The sequence below is a fragment of the Ambystoma mexicanum genome, chromosome 9 (assembly GCF_040938575.1).
Source record: "Ambystoma mexicanum isolate Mex_15411 chromosome 9, UKY_AmexF1_1, whole genome shotgun sequence".
Classification (NCBI taxonomy): Eukaryota; Metazoa; Chordata; class Amphibia; order Caudata; family Ambystomatidae; genus Ambystoma; species Ambystoma mexicanum.
The window spans coordinates 224,487,690-224,503,756 of NC_090931.1; the positions used below are offsets into that span (position 1 = coordinate 224,487,690).

Consider the following 16,067-nt stretch of genomic DNA (forward strand, 5'->3'; position numbering starts at 1 on the left):
TCGGAGCACCTGCAATGCCACCCGTTGGCTGAAATACTTGTTTCCATTTTCCTTGTCCTGCACTTTTCCATCCTCCCAACCCTTCCCCAGCCCGGAACTTCTCCCCTCCCTGTTCCCTTGCACTTGCGCGATCTGAATGTCACTAGGTCTAGTAAGATCATCGTTTTTTGTCCTCCCTCTGTTTCCCCTCCCCTCCCTTGCCTTGTCGCGCCTTGAAACATTTGTGTACAGGAACGTTATAAATGCCCTATCGTATCATATCATATAATTTGTGTTGAGACAGGCTTAGATGTGGTTTGCAACTGTAGATTATAATAATGCACCTGCATGGTTAGGTTTAACTTATGGCTTGCTATGCGCTCAAAGGGAAAAACAGATAAATTAAATGTTACAAATGTTATAATCTTGGCCCATCATATTAAAATGTATTCATATCCATTTATTGTAAATCCATCTCAATTTGTCTCGGACTATCTTTGGTTTAATGACTTGACACGTCTGTCTTCTGGAGAACATGGCTTTACAAGGGTATTAAATATGTTTACCAATTACTAACCTAGGGAATTCCACTTACCTTTAATGAATCTAGAGAGAAATGTTCTATGCCCTTATCATAATGGCATTAATATGCTATTATTATAAATGTTTTTATGTATGATATTGAAACCTTAATGTCTAGTATATCTTCTCGGGAAGACAGACTACAACATATGCATTATCTTGATTTTACTGCCTCAATGTTTTATAAAAATCTTTCTGCTGAACAAGCCATTGATCCACAGTAGGTGTCACAGACAGCGTGGCAACAAGCCTGTGATTTAAGTAATGAAGAGAAATATTTGCCTCTTGTTTGGTAGAACATTTCTTGGGTTACCACATCAGCCAGTTTGACTCAAACTGTCTGCTTTTGTAACATAGAGTCTTTATTACTCCCACCGACCTCTTTAAATGTAAGATCGGACACAATGACAGATGTTGAAGTTGTTTGAAATATTGGGAACATGTTTGGGATTCTCTGAAGTGTATTTGTAAGGTACAATATGATTTTAATTTCAAATTTCTTTTATTAGGGAATACACTTCTTCAAGATACATTCAAGATTAATGCTTGTCATTTGTTTGATCTTTTTTTTATTTTAGTTGCTATCCAAACTATTACTGCCAGTTGGAAAAATCTTGCTCGAATTAATTACAAAATTTGGTGGAAATCCTCCCCATGTCTAGTTCGCATACATGAATTGAAGTGGAACATGTTTCTTGGTTAACTATCCACTGTTGTCCCAACTTTATAATACTAACTTCTTATTATTATATTATCCTGTATCTTCCCTTCCTCTTTTTTGTTTGTGCCTGTTTTGTTCATCTCTTGTTTTTCGTCTAAAATTTGATATTCCTATAATTTTGTACACACATGCTTTGTTTCATATAGTATCCTTCTGATATTCTGCTTCAATCTCAATTGACTTGATACATGACTGCTAATGAAAACTTCTGTTATACTGCTATGTATTACTATTCTAAAATACAATTGATCTATAGTGATTCAAATCAATTATAGATGAATAGGTGGTTATAAAGCTATCACTTAAGTCTTCTTCAATGTAGATGTATACTGTATGGAAGGAAGGTGACCACAAAGACTTGACGTTCTCTTTTAGTGTAATTTCACTTTAAATCAGATGACATACATATATTACTTACATCAGCAGTATAATCATATGATTTCTTTTAATATATACATATATTACTTACATCAGCAGTATAATCATATGATTTCTTTTAATATATTTTTGATCCATTTTTTAGGTCTGAAGTTTGTTGACCTGCATGACGGAAGTGACTGGCACAGAAACTACCTGGCTCTTGATATGGACAGGAACCTAAGAATTCAGTGGAAAAAGCATGGACATCCCTTTATTACTATGACTTTCTTCCCCATTCCCAATGATGCGTGCATAACTAATCAGATCAATGAACTTGTGGGCAATTCTTACACAGCAATTGTCATAACACTCGACCATCACTTTAGGTCCTTCCCCCTTGAGTTCTTCCTCAGACGAGCCATAAATATCCGCAAAGCAGTGGAACGCTTACTGCGGCGGAGTCCTGAGTCCAAGGTTGTGATAAAGATGGGAAACACCAGAGAGCTACACCCTGAGGGGCATGTCAGTGACTTCCATGGCTACGTGCATTACCTTGCCATGCACCGTATCTTCAAGGGCCTCAATGTTGGAGTAGTTGATGCCTGGGACATGACCATTGCTGCTGCTTCACAAAATGGTCATCCATCAGATGACATAGTACATAATGAGATTAACATGTTCTTAGCATATATGTGTTAATCGTTAGTCATGGGATGAAGATAATGTATTTTGGTAATTTATTTTGTGGTCTTCATTTAAGTTCTTCAGGAATAGTCTTCAATTGCTGGTCTTCCTCTCCTCCACATGTGAAATTCTCTTCCAAGACATTGTTTTGGGACAAAGCTATAGATCCACATGGCATACAAGGCTTGGTAGATTTCCAAGAAACCTATGCACATGCCTTAACCCACTGTTTGTTTAACTGGGTTTTTATGCCAAGACATCACTCCGGGAGAACAGCTACACAGTATAACTAATATGACATAAGTTAACTGAATCTACATAGCAAATAGTTTGCTGACAATGCTTAACTAGCTGTATCAGTGAAGGTTGTTTCAATCTCAGCAGTCTTCATCTGACGGTGTACCTAATGTCTATTTCATAAATTGTTATGCATCTTGCCAATTCATCTACCAAAAGGAAATATCTGTTACAGACATCAAACAAAAGATGGGATCTATTTTTGAAAACTGTTTAAGAAGCCAAGGTCCCGTTTGTTCCTTTAACAACATACAAGCCTATTATAGAAGGGTGCAGAGGAGAAGGTATCCAGCCAAGATGTATTTTTGCAGATATTTTCCAGTGCCGCTTATTCCATGTATGAGATGTGATATTACCACACACATGAGCATACAGAACAACTGAGGTAATACATAACCATGAATTTGGAAGGGGTCAGAGTTGGACAAACTTTGTGTGCTGCACCAGTTTAAACCACACACAATCACACAACTTGCACTGTGAGGATTTTAAATTCAGTGCAACATTGTGCAGCTCTTCCGTATGAGGCCACACATGGTAAGAGCTGAAGAGATCATCTTGAAGAATTAGGGCCACATCATGTGTTTGATGGTAATTGGCAGTAAATCTACAGAATTACTGCCAAACATGGTTACTGTTACTGCCACTTGGTACCGTGGCAATACCGTAGGATCACGAGTGGTGGTAAGGTGGTGTAAATTGTCATTTCGGTGGACCATTGGACTCCACACGGGTTTTAAACGGATTCACAGTGAGCGGTACTACCATGCAGTGAATCCACTATGTTTTCGGGGTAAAGTTTGGGATTTATCTCCAGCAAAATGTGAGGTGTACTTCATTTTATTTTACGGCAAAACCAGTATGCGCGCTACAATGACAGTAAAATAATTACTGCCATTTTACCACAGTTTTTACCAAACTGCCATATTTGTAAAGGGACCCTTAGTCCATGTTTAAGAAAATAAATGTAGTCTGATTTAGAAAAATGGCATTTGTAGTAATTCTTACTCTTGACTTACTTGATTTACAAATAAGTAAATGGGAGTAAATCTGACCACGTTGTGATTGAATACTGGACAGAAATGTGTATGTCACTTGTGTTAAAGTGTAAGTCAGTCATAGTGACTTCTTTGTTAATCGAATAGTCTCACTGCAGGTGTTATATACTCAGATACATTCCTTAGAAACCTTTTTCAAAAAGTCTTCAGTGGGTTATAATTTGTGCTCATTGAGACTTCTACCAGCAACTAAAAGCTGCCTTATTATTTCTATTTACAATGAGTGCATAGCTCTGGCTAAAGTTTGAGTTATCAATGCATTTCAACTCTTAGATCTTAGCTTAAGAAATCAACATATAGATTTTCATAGGAAAAATACAAACCGAACATTGCACACTGTCTTTTTTTCTTGCAAATGTAATGTTAGAAATGTTTACCGTTTTTGCTAACCTCTACTTATTCACTTATTTCTTTTTTATTTTTTCAAAACGTTCTTGTCATCTATTAATATATTATGCATTAAGAGTTATTGCTCACTGTACATGGATTATCACTTACACAGGATGTAAAATACCTAATGATCACATTAAAAAATAATTCACAGCGATACCACATCAGATTCAGGAGAAATTGAGCACTTTTAAACATATACAATAAAAGTAAAAGAACAAATTACTTACATCTGGTAATATTCTTTTGACTGGATGTTCCTCCCAGGTATTCCTCATCCTTGATATACTGCAGTATAATGCGCAAGCTTCGGAAACATTGACGGCCTCCGTCTGCCCTCGACTATGACGTCAGAGTCAGTATAAATGGCACGCACTGCGTCCTTTGCCTCACTTCATGTTTTTCCTCTCACCAACACAGAGGTCTTGTAGATTAGAAACCTGTGAGCATTAATATAGAGGAAGGTGTAAATCACAGAAATTCTCTCCTGAATGAGGGGTGGGTTGGGAGGGGCGATGAGGAACATGTGGGAGGAACATCCAGTCGAAAGAACATTACCCGTGGTAAGTAATTTGTTCTTCAAATGGATTGTGTCCTCCCACGTATTCTTCATCTTTGATAGACTCCCATAGCAGTACCTTGCAAGAGGTGGGAAAGGAAAATGTATGTCTGATTTATACTGTGTAACACAACTTTTCCAAATCTGGTCTCCTGGCCCTGATAGAGAATCCAAGCAATAGTGCTTTGTGAAGGTATGCTATGAAGACCAGGTGGCAGCCCTGCAAATATCTTGAACTGGTATCCCTCTCTGAAGACTGGAGGAAATAGCCACCCCTCTAGTGCAATGTGCCATTAGACCTTCAGGTACTTCTTTTCCAGCCAGATTGCAGCATTCAGAAATGCACAGGATGATCCAGTGAGCAAGGCTCTGTTTTGTAGCCCCATGTCCCTTCCTATGGCCCGTATAGCCTACAAAAAGCTGATCATACTGTCTTAATTTAGAAAACCTGTTTATATAAAAGCTTAACAGTCTTTTAGGATCCAGTTAGTGGAGTCTTTTCTCCTCGTTGAATGGATGGAGGAGGGTAGAAAGTAGGCAAATGTGTCCTTCCTGAGGAACTTGTTCAAGCATCCTAAATCCAAGATGGGTTGCAATCCACTGTCCTTTTTTGGGCATTCTAAAGTATGATGAGTACCTGCCTTTGATTCCTCTCTGCTGCAGGTACCACTTTGACTGCACTTTTCTCTAGGAGGGTTACAACTTCCTGTAAAAGGAGTGGGTCTAGTTCTTTCAAGGACTTGTCACTTGGGAGACAGTTTGGAGACCTTTTTAGAAAAGGAAAGCAGTAACCATGGTGAACTTTCTGCTGAGCCCATGCATCATAAGCAATACTTTGCCACTCTTCCACATACTCAGATGACCTGCCTCCTACCACAGTCATGTGGGTTAAGACCTCAAAGCAGTTTTGGAGCTGCACAGTCTGCGGATAGCAGACAGGTGGAGGGTATTGAAACACCTAAGCTTCTACGTACCCACGACCCACGAGGCTGTCTCCTTTGTCGTCCCCGAGAGAACTTGCCTCTCGATCTTCCGACGGAAGAGTAAAAGGTGAAATGGCCGACCCCTCCAACCCTGAGAAGTCGATCGGCCCTGTTGCGGCAGACGAACAGCAGCTTTTTAATACTGGTGTTTTTCTAAACTTTCATCCGCCTTAGAGCCAGCAAGCAGTGAACCTGCGAAAGGCAGATCTAAAAACCTAGCTTACACATCAGGTGCAAAACCTGACTTTCGCATCCATGCAGATCTCCTTAGGACAGTACTAGCTGCCATCGAGCGGCTGATACAATCTGCCATATCTAGGCCAGGCTGAAGTGACTGGCACATGGCTTCCTTTCCATCTTGTGTTATACTGAGGACATCCTCTCTCTCCTCCACCTCAGGTTTATGCTTAGCCATGATAGCAACCACCTCCCACGTAGTGAAAGAAAGCATGCAAAAGGCACAAGTGGTTGTTACCTGGCTCCCACAGGGGCGTCGGTCGGACCCGGACAGCTGCGGTCTCCACCCACGTGATGCGTAGTGCAGCGATGACTGACTGGATCTGCCCTCCTAATCTTGTCTGCTTAACCCATAGAAATATTCTCCTGCAAGTGGAGAGATGGATTTAGCCACTTGTGGATTCAAGTGATGGCATCCCCACAGTCCTCCCCAACTAATCACCTCCAAAAAGCCCTCACAGCTATATCACCTTATATTCTTGAAAGATGAGCTCTCCATCCTGCATGGATTTGCAGGGGCGCGTCGATTCCAGTTACTTCACTGGTTTGAAGGCTCGGGAGAGTTCCGGAGAGAATTGACTCTGAGGTTCCTGGTGAGGACCAGTAAGTATTAAGTTCATAGAGTTCAATATGTCCGATGTTCACTCTTGTTTCCCCCCTTCCTTTCTTGTCTTCCAGCTGGCTCGTGAAAAGATGCTCTTGTGGCTGCTGGTGGCGCTCAGGTAAGAGTCTGTATTACCTGGCGCTGTCCAGTAAATGTTGCACGTGGAAAACGTGTTGTTTTGTCTCTTTTTACAGATGCGGCACGTGAAAATATGGAGAGTCACAAAAGGATGCCTCCAGTGGTAAATCAGGTAAATCTATGGTGGTAAGAATTATATTTGTTGGTTCCCTCGGCTCACCTTGTGGTTTTCTTTTGTCTCCTAGGTGCCGAAGTTCGGCGAAGAAATGATGGAGGCAGCGCCGACCCGAAGGATGCTGTGAAGACTGGTATGGCGCGGCGCTGCAGCTGGAGGTGTGGCGCGTGCAGAAATGATGTTCTTTACAGGTCCGGAGACGAGAAGGATCCAGAATCAGGTGTGGAATAGAAATAAGTTCATTTTCTAACCTTGTCCCTTTCTTTCCTCTTTGTTTTAGGAGCTCCGGATTCGAGGCGGGCGTGGCAGAAGACTGGATGCAGGCTGCGGGCACGGTGAGCGTTACGCTGCTGGATGCAGAATAATGCAAAGCGTGTGTTGCTGGTCAGGCGTGGTTAATATAGCCTCAAAAGTAGTCCCAGGTAAGAAGTCCCTAGAACCACACCCGAGTAAAAAAATAGTCCCTTTAGAAAAATAGTCCCTTTCAGGCTTCATGTTGGATTGGAGTCATTTGCAGCATGGTCTGCCTGAGGTAAGTAATGACTATGAGCCTGGCGCCTTAGGCGCCAGGACTGATTTCTACTATGAGCCTGGCGTCTAAGGCGCCAGGACTGAACCCAGATAGCCCCTAGCCGGGGCTGCTGAGGTTTTACTAAATGTCTAGATGCCTGCTCCCGGGGCTGATGGGCTTGGTCCGGATGCCTGGGGGTAGGCATCATGACATTAATGCCATGCTCCCTGCTGAGAACATTCTCTTCCCCAGGGCATCTACTCTTTTGTCATCTCTGTCTGGCGGAATGGTAGGGTACGCCGCACCTTTGGAAATTGAGGTGGCAGCTTGTACTACCCAGCTCTCCGAACTTGCATATTTTGAAAGAAACTCTGTATCAATATAGGAGGGTCTGTATTTTTTCATGAGGTCTTTGTTCACTGCAGGGGTAGAATCTGGTTTTCTCCAATTTCCCAAAACTCTATTTTTTATTGTAGTTTGGAATGGAAAGTTGGGATCCTTTGCAGGACCTTTATCAAGAATGTCTGTTAAGTCATCATGTTCAAATTCCACAGCAGCTCCAGCCCAACATAGTTAAAAGCTTTTGACATGACAGCTCGGTAAGATGCATTAGCATGCCCAGATCCTTCAGGTGAACCAAAATCCACCTCTGAAGAAGTGTCTATCCCACTAGCATCTTTAAGGGTGTCAACCAGGTCCCTTATCGTCGATTTTTCAAATATGAGCTCTTCTGGGACACTAGGTCTGCCATAATCAAGACCAAACCCGAATACTGGGCTCTCCTCTTCTTCCTCATCAGAAATGGAGCTCAAAGTATTTCTTTGCCTTGGATTATAAGCCTTAGACAGGATCAAAGTTGAATTCGTAGGCTTCAACAAGTGGCGCTCGAGGAACCTTTGGGACCTCTCTGTCTGAGCTCTTGGCCACGCGAACAGAGGTTTGACTTGACACCCTGTTGGCCTCATGCGATGCACTGGGGTCGTAAGCCTTTTTAAACTTTTCTGAAGGGGTAGCTGTAAATACCTCTAACATATTTTGTCGGAATTCTTCCAACTTGGCTTTGGAAACCTGTCTTTTTCGGGAAGCTTCCCTATTTTTCATCTATGGAGGACTCCAAAGAGATCGACCCAGATTGATTGTGCTTCTTCCTGGATTTCTTCGAGGAGCCCGATGAAAAGTGACGAGACCTTGACCTGGAACGCTTTATATGCTTCCTGCGTTTCTTTGCCGGCGAGGAGAAAATTCTCTCGAACTCCTGTCCTCCAAAGATCTTACTTTCGCCAGGGTGGGTGGTCCAAACGGACTTGAGGGAAGGCCTGCCCTGGATGAGTTTCCCCTTCCTCTCTTTTAAATTCTTCACTTTCATTGACTAACAGGAGCCACAGTCATCGATTCTATGGCCCGTTCCCTAACACCAAAGACATACCTGATGCAGATCCGTTGTCGACATATTGGATCTGCAACCAGGACATCTTTTAAATCATGTTTTCAGGGTATTCATCGAGTAAACTCATGTACGCTGAGGCGAGTGAACTCTTTCATAGCAACTGTGTGGAAAAATTGAACTGAGGTAACAGTTGTTGTACATGCCATTTATACTGATAGCAACGTAATGGTCCAGGATGGACGCAGGCTGTCGAGGGACACGAGGTCAGCGATGACGAAGCACGGCACCGTATGCTTTGAAAACTGTGCAAAGCTTGCGTAGAATATTGGAGTATATCAAAGATGAGGAATACGTGAGAGGACACAATCCATTTGAATAGTAAATATCTACCAGCTGTGCCAAATAGATTTTTAATTAAGGTACATTAAAGGAAGTGGGCCTTTTTATTTCTTGGATTCCAAGGAAATTAGTGCAGGTCTGAACTTTCTATATGCACTTTAGAAGTGTTCAGGTTTTTGCTAACCTAGATATATTGACACATACTGTTTTTATTTTCATTTATAAATTTACAGCACTCTCAATTTACTAAAACCTCACTAGACCTGGGCGAGTTCCTTAGTTTAAATGCTCATCCCAAAAGTAATGCACCAGCTCTATGGTGATGGGTGACAACATATTTACCAGTGCTTTCTGTAAAATGTGAATGTCACCTTAAGCACACTTCATATTTAGTGCAATGCTGCCACCCAAAAGTCAGCCATGCACAGAGAAACCTTTATTTGGTATTTACTGCAAAGTTTGTTGGCAGTAAATGGCAAATAAAAGTTTCTCACATCCTCATACTCGCCAGCAAGATTGATTACCATGCAAATGGCTCTCATCCTTTATAAAATATTCTTGCTAATGCGAGTTGGCCAGTAGATTTTGCAACCCCTGCTATAGTGCTCAAAGCTCTCAATAATATCTCTTGATGGCTGTAGACTAATAAGCAGTTACACTACTTTCAACAGTAGTTAATGACCATATTAAAAAAAAAATATGTAAGTGATAGCTCATTAAGAAAGTTAGTCTAAGGCAGTTGGCCTGTTGGCTTCTTATTGAAATGAAAGAAAATTCAGCGCATATATCAAGGTTTGTTGGGTGCATTTGGAGAGGAGAAGTTGGGAGTGACAGCTTTGGGGGATAGAGTGGATGCTGACCAACAATATATTAGAGTTTCAAATATTATATAAGCAATTAAATGTTATAGACGTGTTGCTGCTACATATACAGACTTTGTGGGGTGCAATGATTTGTTCAGTAATTGACAATTCAGAGGCATTTCAATTCACTCTTAGATGCCATGTGTCACTAACACAGAATGCAAATGGTGCTATTTCGCAAGGAATATCGTTTTTGGGCTGAGTTCATGAAGGTGCTTCTAACTGGTTGTAACGTACATCTCAAAACGATTTTCGCCAAGAAATCACCAGTAACTTACAACTGGCACAAATACACCCATTTTGCACCTAATTCACAAAAAGGCATATTTGCAAAAATTGGTTCTATAAGATAGGGATTGATTGGCTTTATTTTGGTTAGAAAAACCATAAAAGCACATGATATATGAAAAAATAAAATTTTAAAAACAGATGCATACAGATTCGTCAATACGTTAAGACAATCATGAAAACAAAAACTCTTTCAGAAAAAAGATAGTGTGATATGCTCTGAAGTATCCTAATCTATGTTAGATAGGAAACAATTAATTGTATCCTTTACATCTAAACACATCTCACACATTTACATACACCATCATTTACTTGCACAACTCACATCCATACTTACACCTAGAATGTTTTGGTGTAACCTCATTGTGTTCTCATATCCAAGACAACTTTGATATTTTTTTTAATATCTGCAAATTTGCAAATCATGTGGATGCTGTGATGAAATCACAAGCTTGGCCCTTTTTGGGGTGGCCAAAGTGGGAGTGGGTGGTGCAGAGATGCATCTTTACACTGGTAGTTACACAGCGAGGTGTCGAGTGGAGCAAGAATGTGCTCCTTTCCCTCTCAGGGGAACTGTAGACACGGGCAGTAGACCTAGAGTACAGACCCTCCTGCATCACAACAGTCCCAATCTGGCCACATGACACCTTATATTCAACACCCCTTGCAGTATAATTCCCTCTAGGAAAGGCGTGAACAGTCAGACATTCAAGTATCCCAGTGGTGTGGGATGGGGCAAAACAGGCATGCAGCCTTTAACATTCAGATACCGTAGAATTGTGGCGTCCCCAAAAAATACAGGCAGCAACCCCCCAAGTCATCTTCTGCATCCTTTAGGGTATGTCTCTAAGTAGCAGTGGCTGTGGGAGTGGAATCCCTGAGCAGAAAAGAACAAAGCGTCCCCTCCATGAGCGGTCTCTTCTGCAGCACCCAATTCAGGGATGTCATTTGGGGGTCGCCAGAGGTCGCAAGTGCGACCTCTGAGGTCTCCCTTGCAACCTCTGTGGTCTCACTTGCGACCTGTAAAAAAAAAAAAATTAAAACAAAATAATAATATATTTTTTTTTTGCAATGCAAGCAACTGGGCTGTGGCCACAACCATGTGGATCTTTAATTCTGCAGTGGCTAGCTGTCTTGTTCAGGCCCCTTAAAAAAAGAAGAAAAATAAGAACATGAGGGCCACAAGTCTAACACTTTCAGCACTGAACCTAAATAAGAAAGAATAGGAATGCCAAAAAATGTGTCTTTCTGGAATTCTATACAATAATTGCTAGACTCATTAAAGGTTTATTTCAGGCACACTTCAGGGGGTGAGTCACTGATTTAGTCTGTTCTTAAATGCCTCAACTCAGCCTTTCATCCTTCTGAGGTCGATAAATGGGTACCAACACAGGTTGGATGATATTGTGTGTATATTTCTTCTATGTAAAGCGCTTAAGCTTAAATGCTATATAATAACACATCATTATCATTTGGTCATGGACCTCTGCTTGCAATCACAGTAATCACAGTAATTTGGTAATTTGGGCCTATACCCACTGATCTTAACGATACATATGGTGATCCATTCAGGTATGAAATGTAACCATATTTTTCGTAGTGTACAATGCTATGTGATTCCACTTCCTGTTTTGTCAACGGGTAAAAGGTCGTGTTCCATCGCTTCCCACAATATCACTTTGGGGTGGGGTCAAATGACATCACTTCCTGTGATGTCATCAGGGGGTCAAGGGTCATGTGATGTCACTTCCGCTACCCCTGGCATTTTGGTGAAATGACGTCCCCGGACCAATTAGTAAATCAAGAATGAATGATGAGCGTGGTGGCTGAGCCTAGCAAAGTCATGGGCGGACAAGCCTAATATTGCCTATGTCTGTCTCACAAAATGAGGTATTGTATAGTCAAGAAAGAAATTGGTTACGCTCTATTCCAAGATAGCTTTATGCTGGATAGTTTGGAAACTTCGGGGTGTGTTACTGTTATAATGAAAAGGAGAAACAGGCATGGGTGTATTGCCAGGCAACATTCTTTTGTTTACGTTTTGTGTGGATGTATAATTTTTCGTCACAGTATGCACCCGAAGTTCACCTACCCAGGCCTTTACTTTGGGTTTGTGTTATTTTCCTGTTTGGAGAAGATTTGTTTTCATTCATTGCCTTTACTTCAGGGGTAGTAGTCTCCTGTGAACCTCTAGTCAGGCAGTTGCCTGGATTTGTGCTGGCACTTTTTTTTTAGATTTTTATGAAGTACGGGGGATTACACTGGATCTTCCTTCAAAACGGCTACAGGCAACAAGGAGAGATCTTTAGTCTGGGGCTAGGGTGTAAATCATTTAAGGCCTCATTATGAGTTTAGTGGTAAATCGGTGGTCGATCCATCGATTTACTGCCCAAATTGTTCACTGTTAACATCACTCAGTCCTATACACATTACCAAGAGATTACAAGTGATGATATGTTGGTGTAAATCCCTTATTTATAGAGTCCATAGGACACAAAATGATTTTCAAAGGATTTACCATAAGTGGTAATAACTTGTGGTAAATCCACTGACCTTTGCTGGTAAAGTGGAGGATTTATCTTCAGCAAAATGTTTCCACTTCTCCACTTTACCTGCAAATCCATGATACAGCGTTTCAGCAGCAGAAGTACTGTCACTTTACACCATTTTTACCACTTTGCTGATTATAATGAGGCCCTTAGTGCATACAGGGTCATTGGGCCTCATTACGAGGTTGGAGGTAGCCTTGCCTGTTTTACCTCCAAACTCGCTTCCGGGTCCGGCACCCGTGAATGGGCAATTACCGGGCTATTCCAGCCCAGCCGGACCCGGTAATTGCCCTTTCCCAGGTGCTGGGCCCGGTACATCCCAATTCCCATTTGAGCCCCATGGGTTCAATGGGAATGGGGAGGGTGGTAGCAGCGGTACTGTTAATAACGGTACCGGTGCTAACATCATGTTCTGCTCGTGGGTGCTGGTATGGCCACCAGGTCTCCTATTATGGCGGTACGGTAGCAACGGTGCCGCTAGTGATACCGGCACTGTTGTTGCCTTAGTGCCATACTTGTAATGAGGCCCATTGTCTGGTTAGACACTGACATTTTATTTATATTATTTCAGGATTATATGATCTCCTTTCTCATCCTTTCTCCTCAGGTCCTATAGGGCAGGGTGTGCCGGAGAAGCAGGGCTCGGGTAGAGGGTTTGTGGAGAAGAAGGGGTTCATACTGGTGTACATCTAGGCCCAGGTTGGTTTTGAGTACACAACATGAGGTGACTGGAGGTAAATTCCTAAGGCTACACCCTGCCATTGTGGCATATGCATGGAGAACAGGTATAGATATAAGTATTCTGATGAGGGACCAAGAAAGAGAAAAACAGAGAGAAAGGGTTATTGGAAAGAGTGGGAAAGGGCCCGTAAGTAAGAGTCCAATGCTACTTGTTGAGCAGGTAGATGAGGACTGGGGGTTGGGAACTAGAGCTTTGACCTGGAATAGGGATGGAGAAGGTGGTTTGAGCCAACCTGCAGAGAAACTCTAGTAGCCAAACCTTTGGTGGAAACTCTGGGGATCATTTCCACCTCACTCATCTCTACAGTCCCCTGGAAGTTGCAGACCCCAAGCCTATGATGAAGGGGACTCCCAAGAATCTAAGACAAGAAGCAGGGAACCTGAATAACAGACCAAACAGTTGAAGAATTGTAGGGAAACTCGAACCCCCAAGAACATTAATTACTGAGAAAGAATTTTCCCGGAAGGGATAATACCCAGATTATGGATTATGATAGCCATGGCCTTGTTGAACACAGAGACTTTATTATTTGAACTTCGAGGTGAAGATATCCTGTTGTTGATTTACATTTTCCTTAATTTGCTATTTTATGTAACAATATATAATAAACCAGTATCTTTGAAGCCTAACAGTCCATGCTCATCTCATGTGGACCATGCCAATAGAAAAGACAAAAGTCCTTTGGTGAATCAGTCATAAGCCATTTTGTTATTTTGAAGCTACTTATTTATTTATTTCTAATGCGCCAAAAGCCCACAGACATCAGGGCGCACACCAAGGCACAAGACACAACATAAGCAAGGGGCATCCAGAAGTAGCACATCTGAGGGTAAGAGACTTCTTCGAACAGGAAGGTTTTGAATGGCCTCAAAAAGGAGAGCCAGTTACTTTCCTGCCAGAGGTAAAACGTTCCAAGACCTAGGAGCCAAGGAGGAAAAGGATCTACCATTGCCGTGAGCCCATCTTATTTTGGGCGTGAGAGCAACCAGGCACCAGCAGACCTCAGAACTCTTGTTGGCTCATGTTTGTTCAACCTATCCTTGAGGTAAGCAGGATCGTTACCATGAACGCATGTATGGGTTCAAGTAAGTATTTTGAACTGCACTTGAGCTGCAACAGGAAGCCAGTGCAGCTCTTTTCTTATCCCTGATATGAGTTTTGCGGAGCAGGTTTTTTGCAGTACGGATGGCTTCATTTTGGATGACTTTTGGATCATGAATGCAACTCTTGTTAGCATGGGCAAGAGAAATATAATGTTGTTCCGAGAGGAACGGTTTTATTTGTCTGAAGGCTTAAGATGATAATACAAGTTTTTAAAAATGTAATTCAGATGTGATTAGATGCCCAAAAAGGCTTCGAGGAAAACACCCAATGTTTTCACTTTATCGAGAATGGGGATAGAGCAGTTCTCGATATAGAGGTTAGAGAAGCTAGGGGAGAGTTTTTATCCTCGATTGTGAGGACCCAAATATGAATAACTCTGTTTTATTGCTGTTAATGCACAGCCAGCGGCACAGATTCCAATGCTTGATGGTTTGGTAAATGAGATTCAGGTGATCCGCATCAGTCTTGTAGGTCCCATCCAAATCAGTAAGACACTACTTTTCCAGAAGTAAGTCAAAAGTTACATTACTTTACACATCCTCGTGTGGGGGCCAATTTACAAAGATGTTACTAGGAGTAAATCTGAGTTACTCTTTGAGAGAATGATAGAGAGAGGGGGGGGAGCGGAAGAAAAGAAAGAAAGACTGATAGTTCCCCTGACTCACACTGGGCTTACTCTTCTCTTTCCAGGAAAATGTCAGGAACTAACTCAGAATTACTCCTGGTACCATCTTTAAGAATTGATTTGTCTCACGAAGAGTAAGTAAAGAGAGAGTTTCAGTTACTACTAGTCATTTCTTTGTACAGATTGTATGGAGCTGATTTAACAAAGATGTTACTTTAGTAAATGTGACTTAACATGGATTCGCAAAAAAAAGCAACCAAAAGTAACTCTTAACTTATTCTCAATTCACGCCTTCCTTATATTTAATTTAATTTATTTGACAGACATTACTATTTTCAATTTTCTTGATTCGATTTTGGCATGAAAATTACAAATAGAAAACCTGACCATTCATTTCTGTATTTTCTTCCCACACTTTATCCGTTATATTTGTTCGAGTCACCATTTCATTTTATATGTCCAAACTATGAGATGTTCCACCAACACTATCATCCAGCGGCTGCCATTTCATTGTATTTTAGTGTTGAAATTGTGCTGCAATTTATCACAAGAAATGTTGGGAGGGGAAGAGTGAAAGGAATGGTAAAACAGGGGGCTGTTGGTGTGCAGGGCAAAGGGATTATTAGGGTGCTAGAAGGGGCAGTAGAATGCGGGTTATGAGGAAATAGCCCCCTTTAGGAAGTACATGGTAAAATGTGGTGAAACGTCCAGTGAGATAGAAAAGATACATATTCGTCTATATAATTTAGCAAACTACATTTGTGGAGTTTGCTCAAGACATTTTTCCAACAGCGTAAAGGTTGCCAGAGCCTTCTCTTTTAACTTTCTCTTTTAACCTAACAGTCTTGAATATTTAGAGAGCACCCTATTCTGCCCGGTTTAGTATGCGCACCATTTACTGTTATTCTCTCGGTAGTTCTGTCCTCATCCTAACCGCTACTGTTTTACCCCA

General features: G+C 41.6%; 1 protein-coding gene across 5 annotated transcripts in view; it reads left to right on the forward strand.

The window, feature by feature from the left end:
- LOC138487891 (NXPE family member 1-like) overlaps nucleotides 1-16,067 on the forward strand; it is a 391,648-nt gene that overhangs the window by 349,368 nt on the left and 26,213 nt on the right. For 2 of the 5 annotated variants that reach the window (XM_069614514.1, XM_069614515.1), the window contains one exon: nucleotides 1,806-3,609. The exons of the other annotated variants lie outside the window; for them this stretch is intronic. In XM_069614514.1, the coding sequence (XP_069470615.1) occupies nucleotides 1,806-2,341 (536 nt within the window). In that variant the 3' untranslated portion in view covers nucleotides 2,342-3,609. Of the gene's footprint in view, nucleotides 1-1,805; nucleotides 3,610-16,067 lie in introns of those variants that run through there. 5 annotated transcript variants of the gene reach the window in all.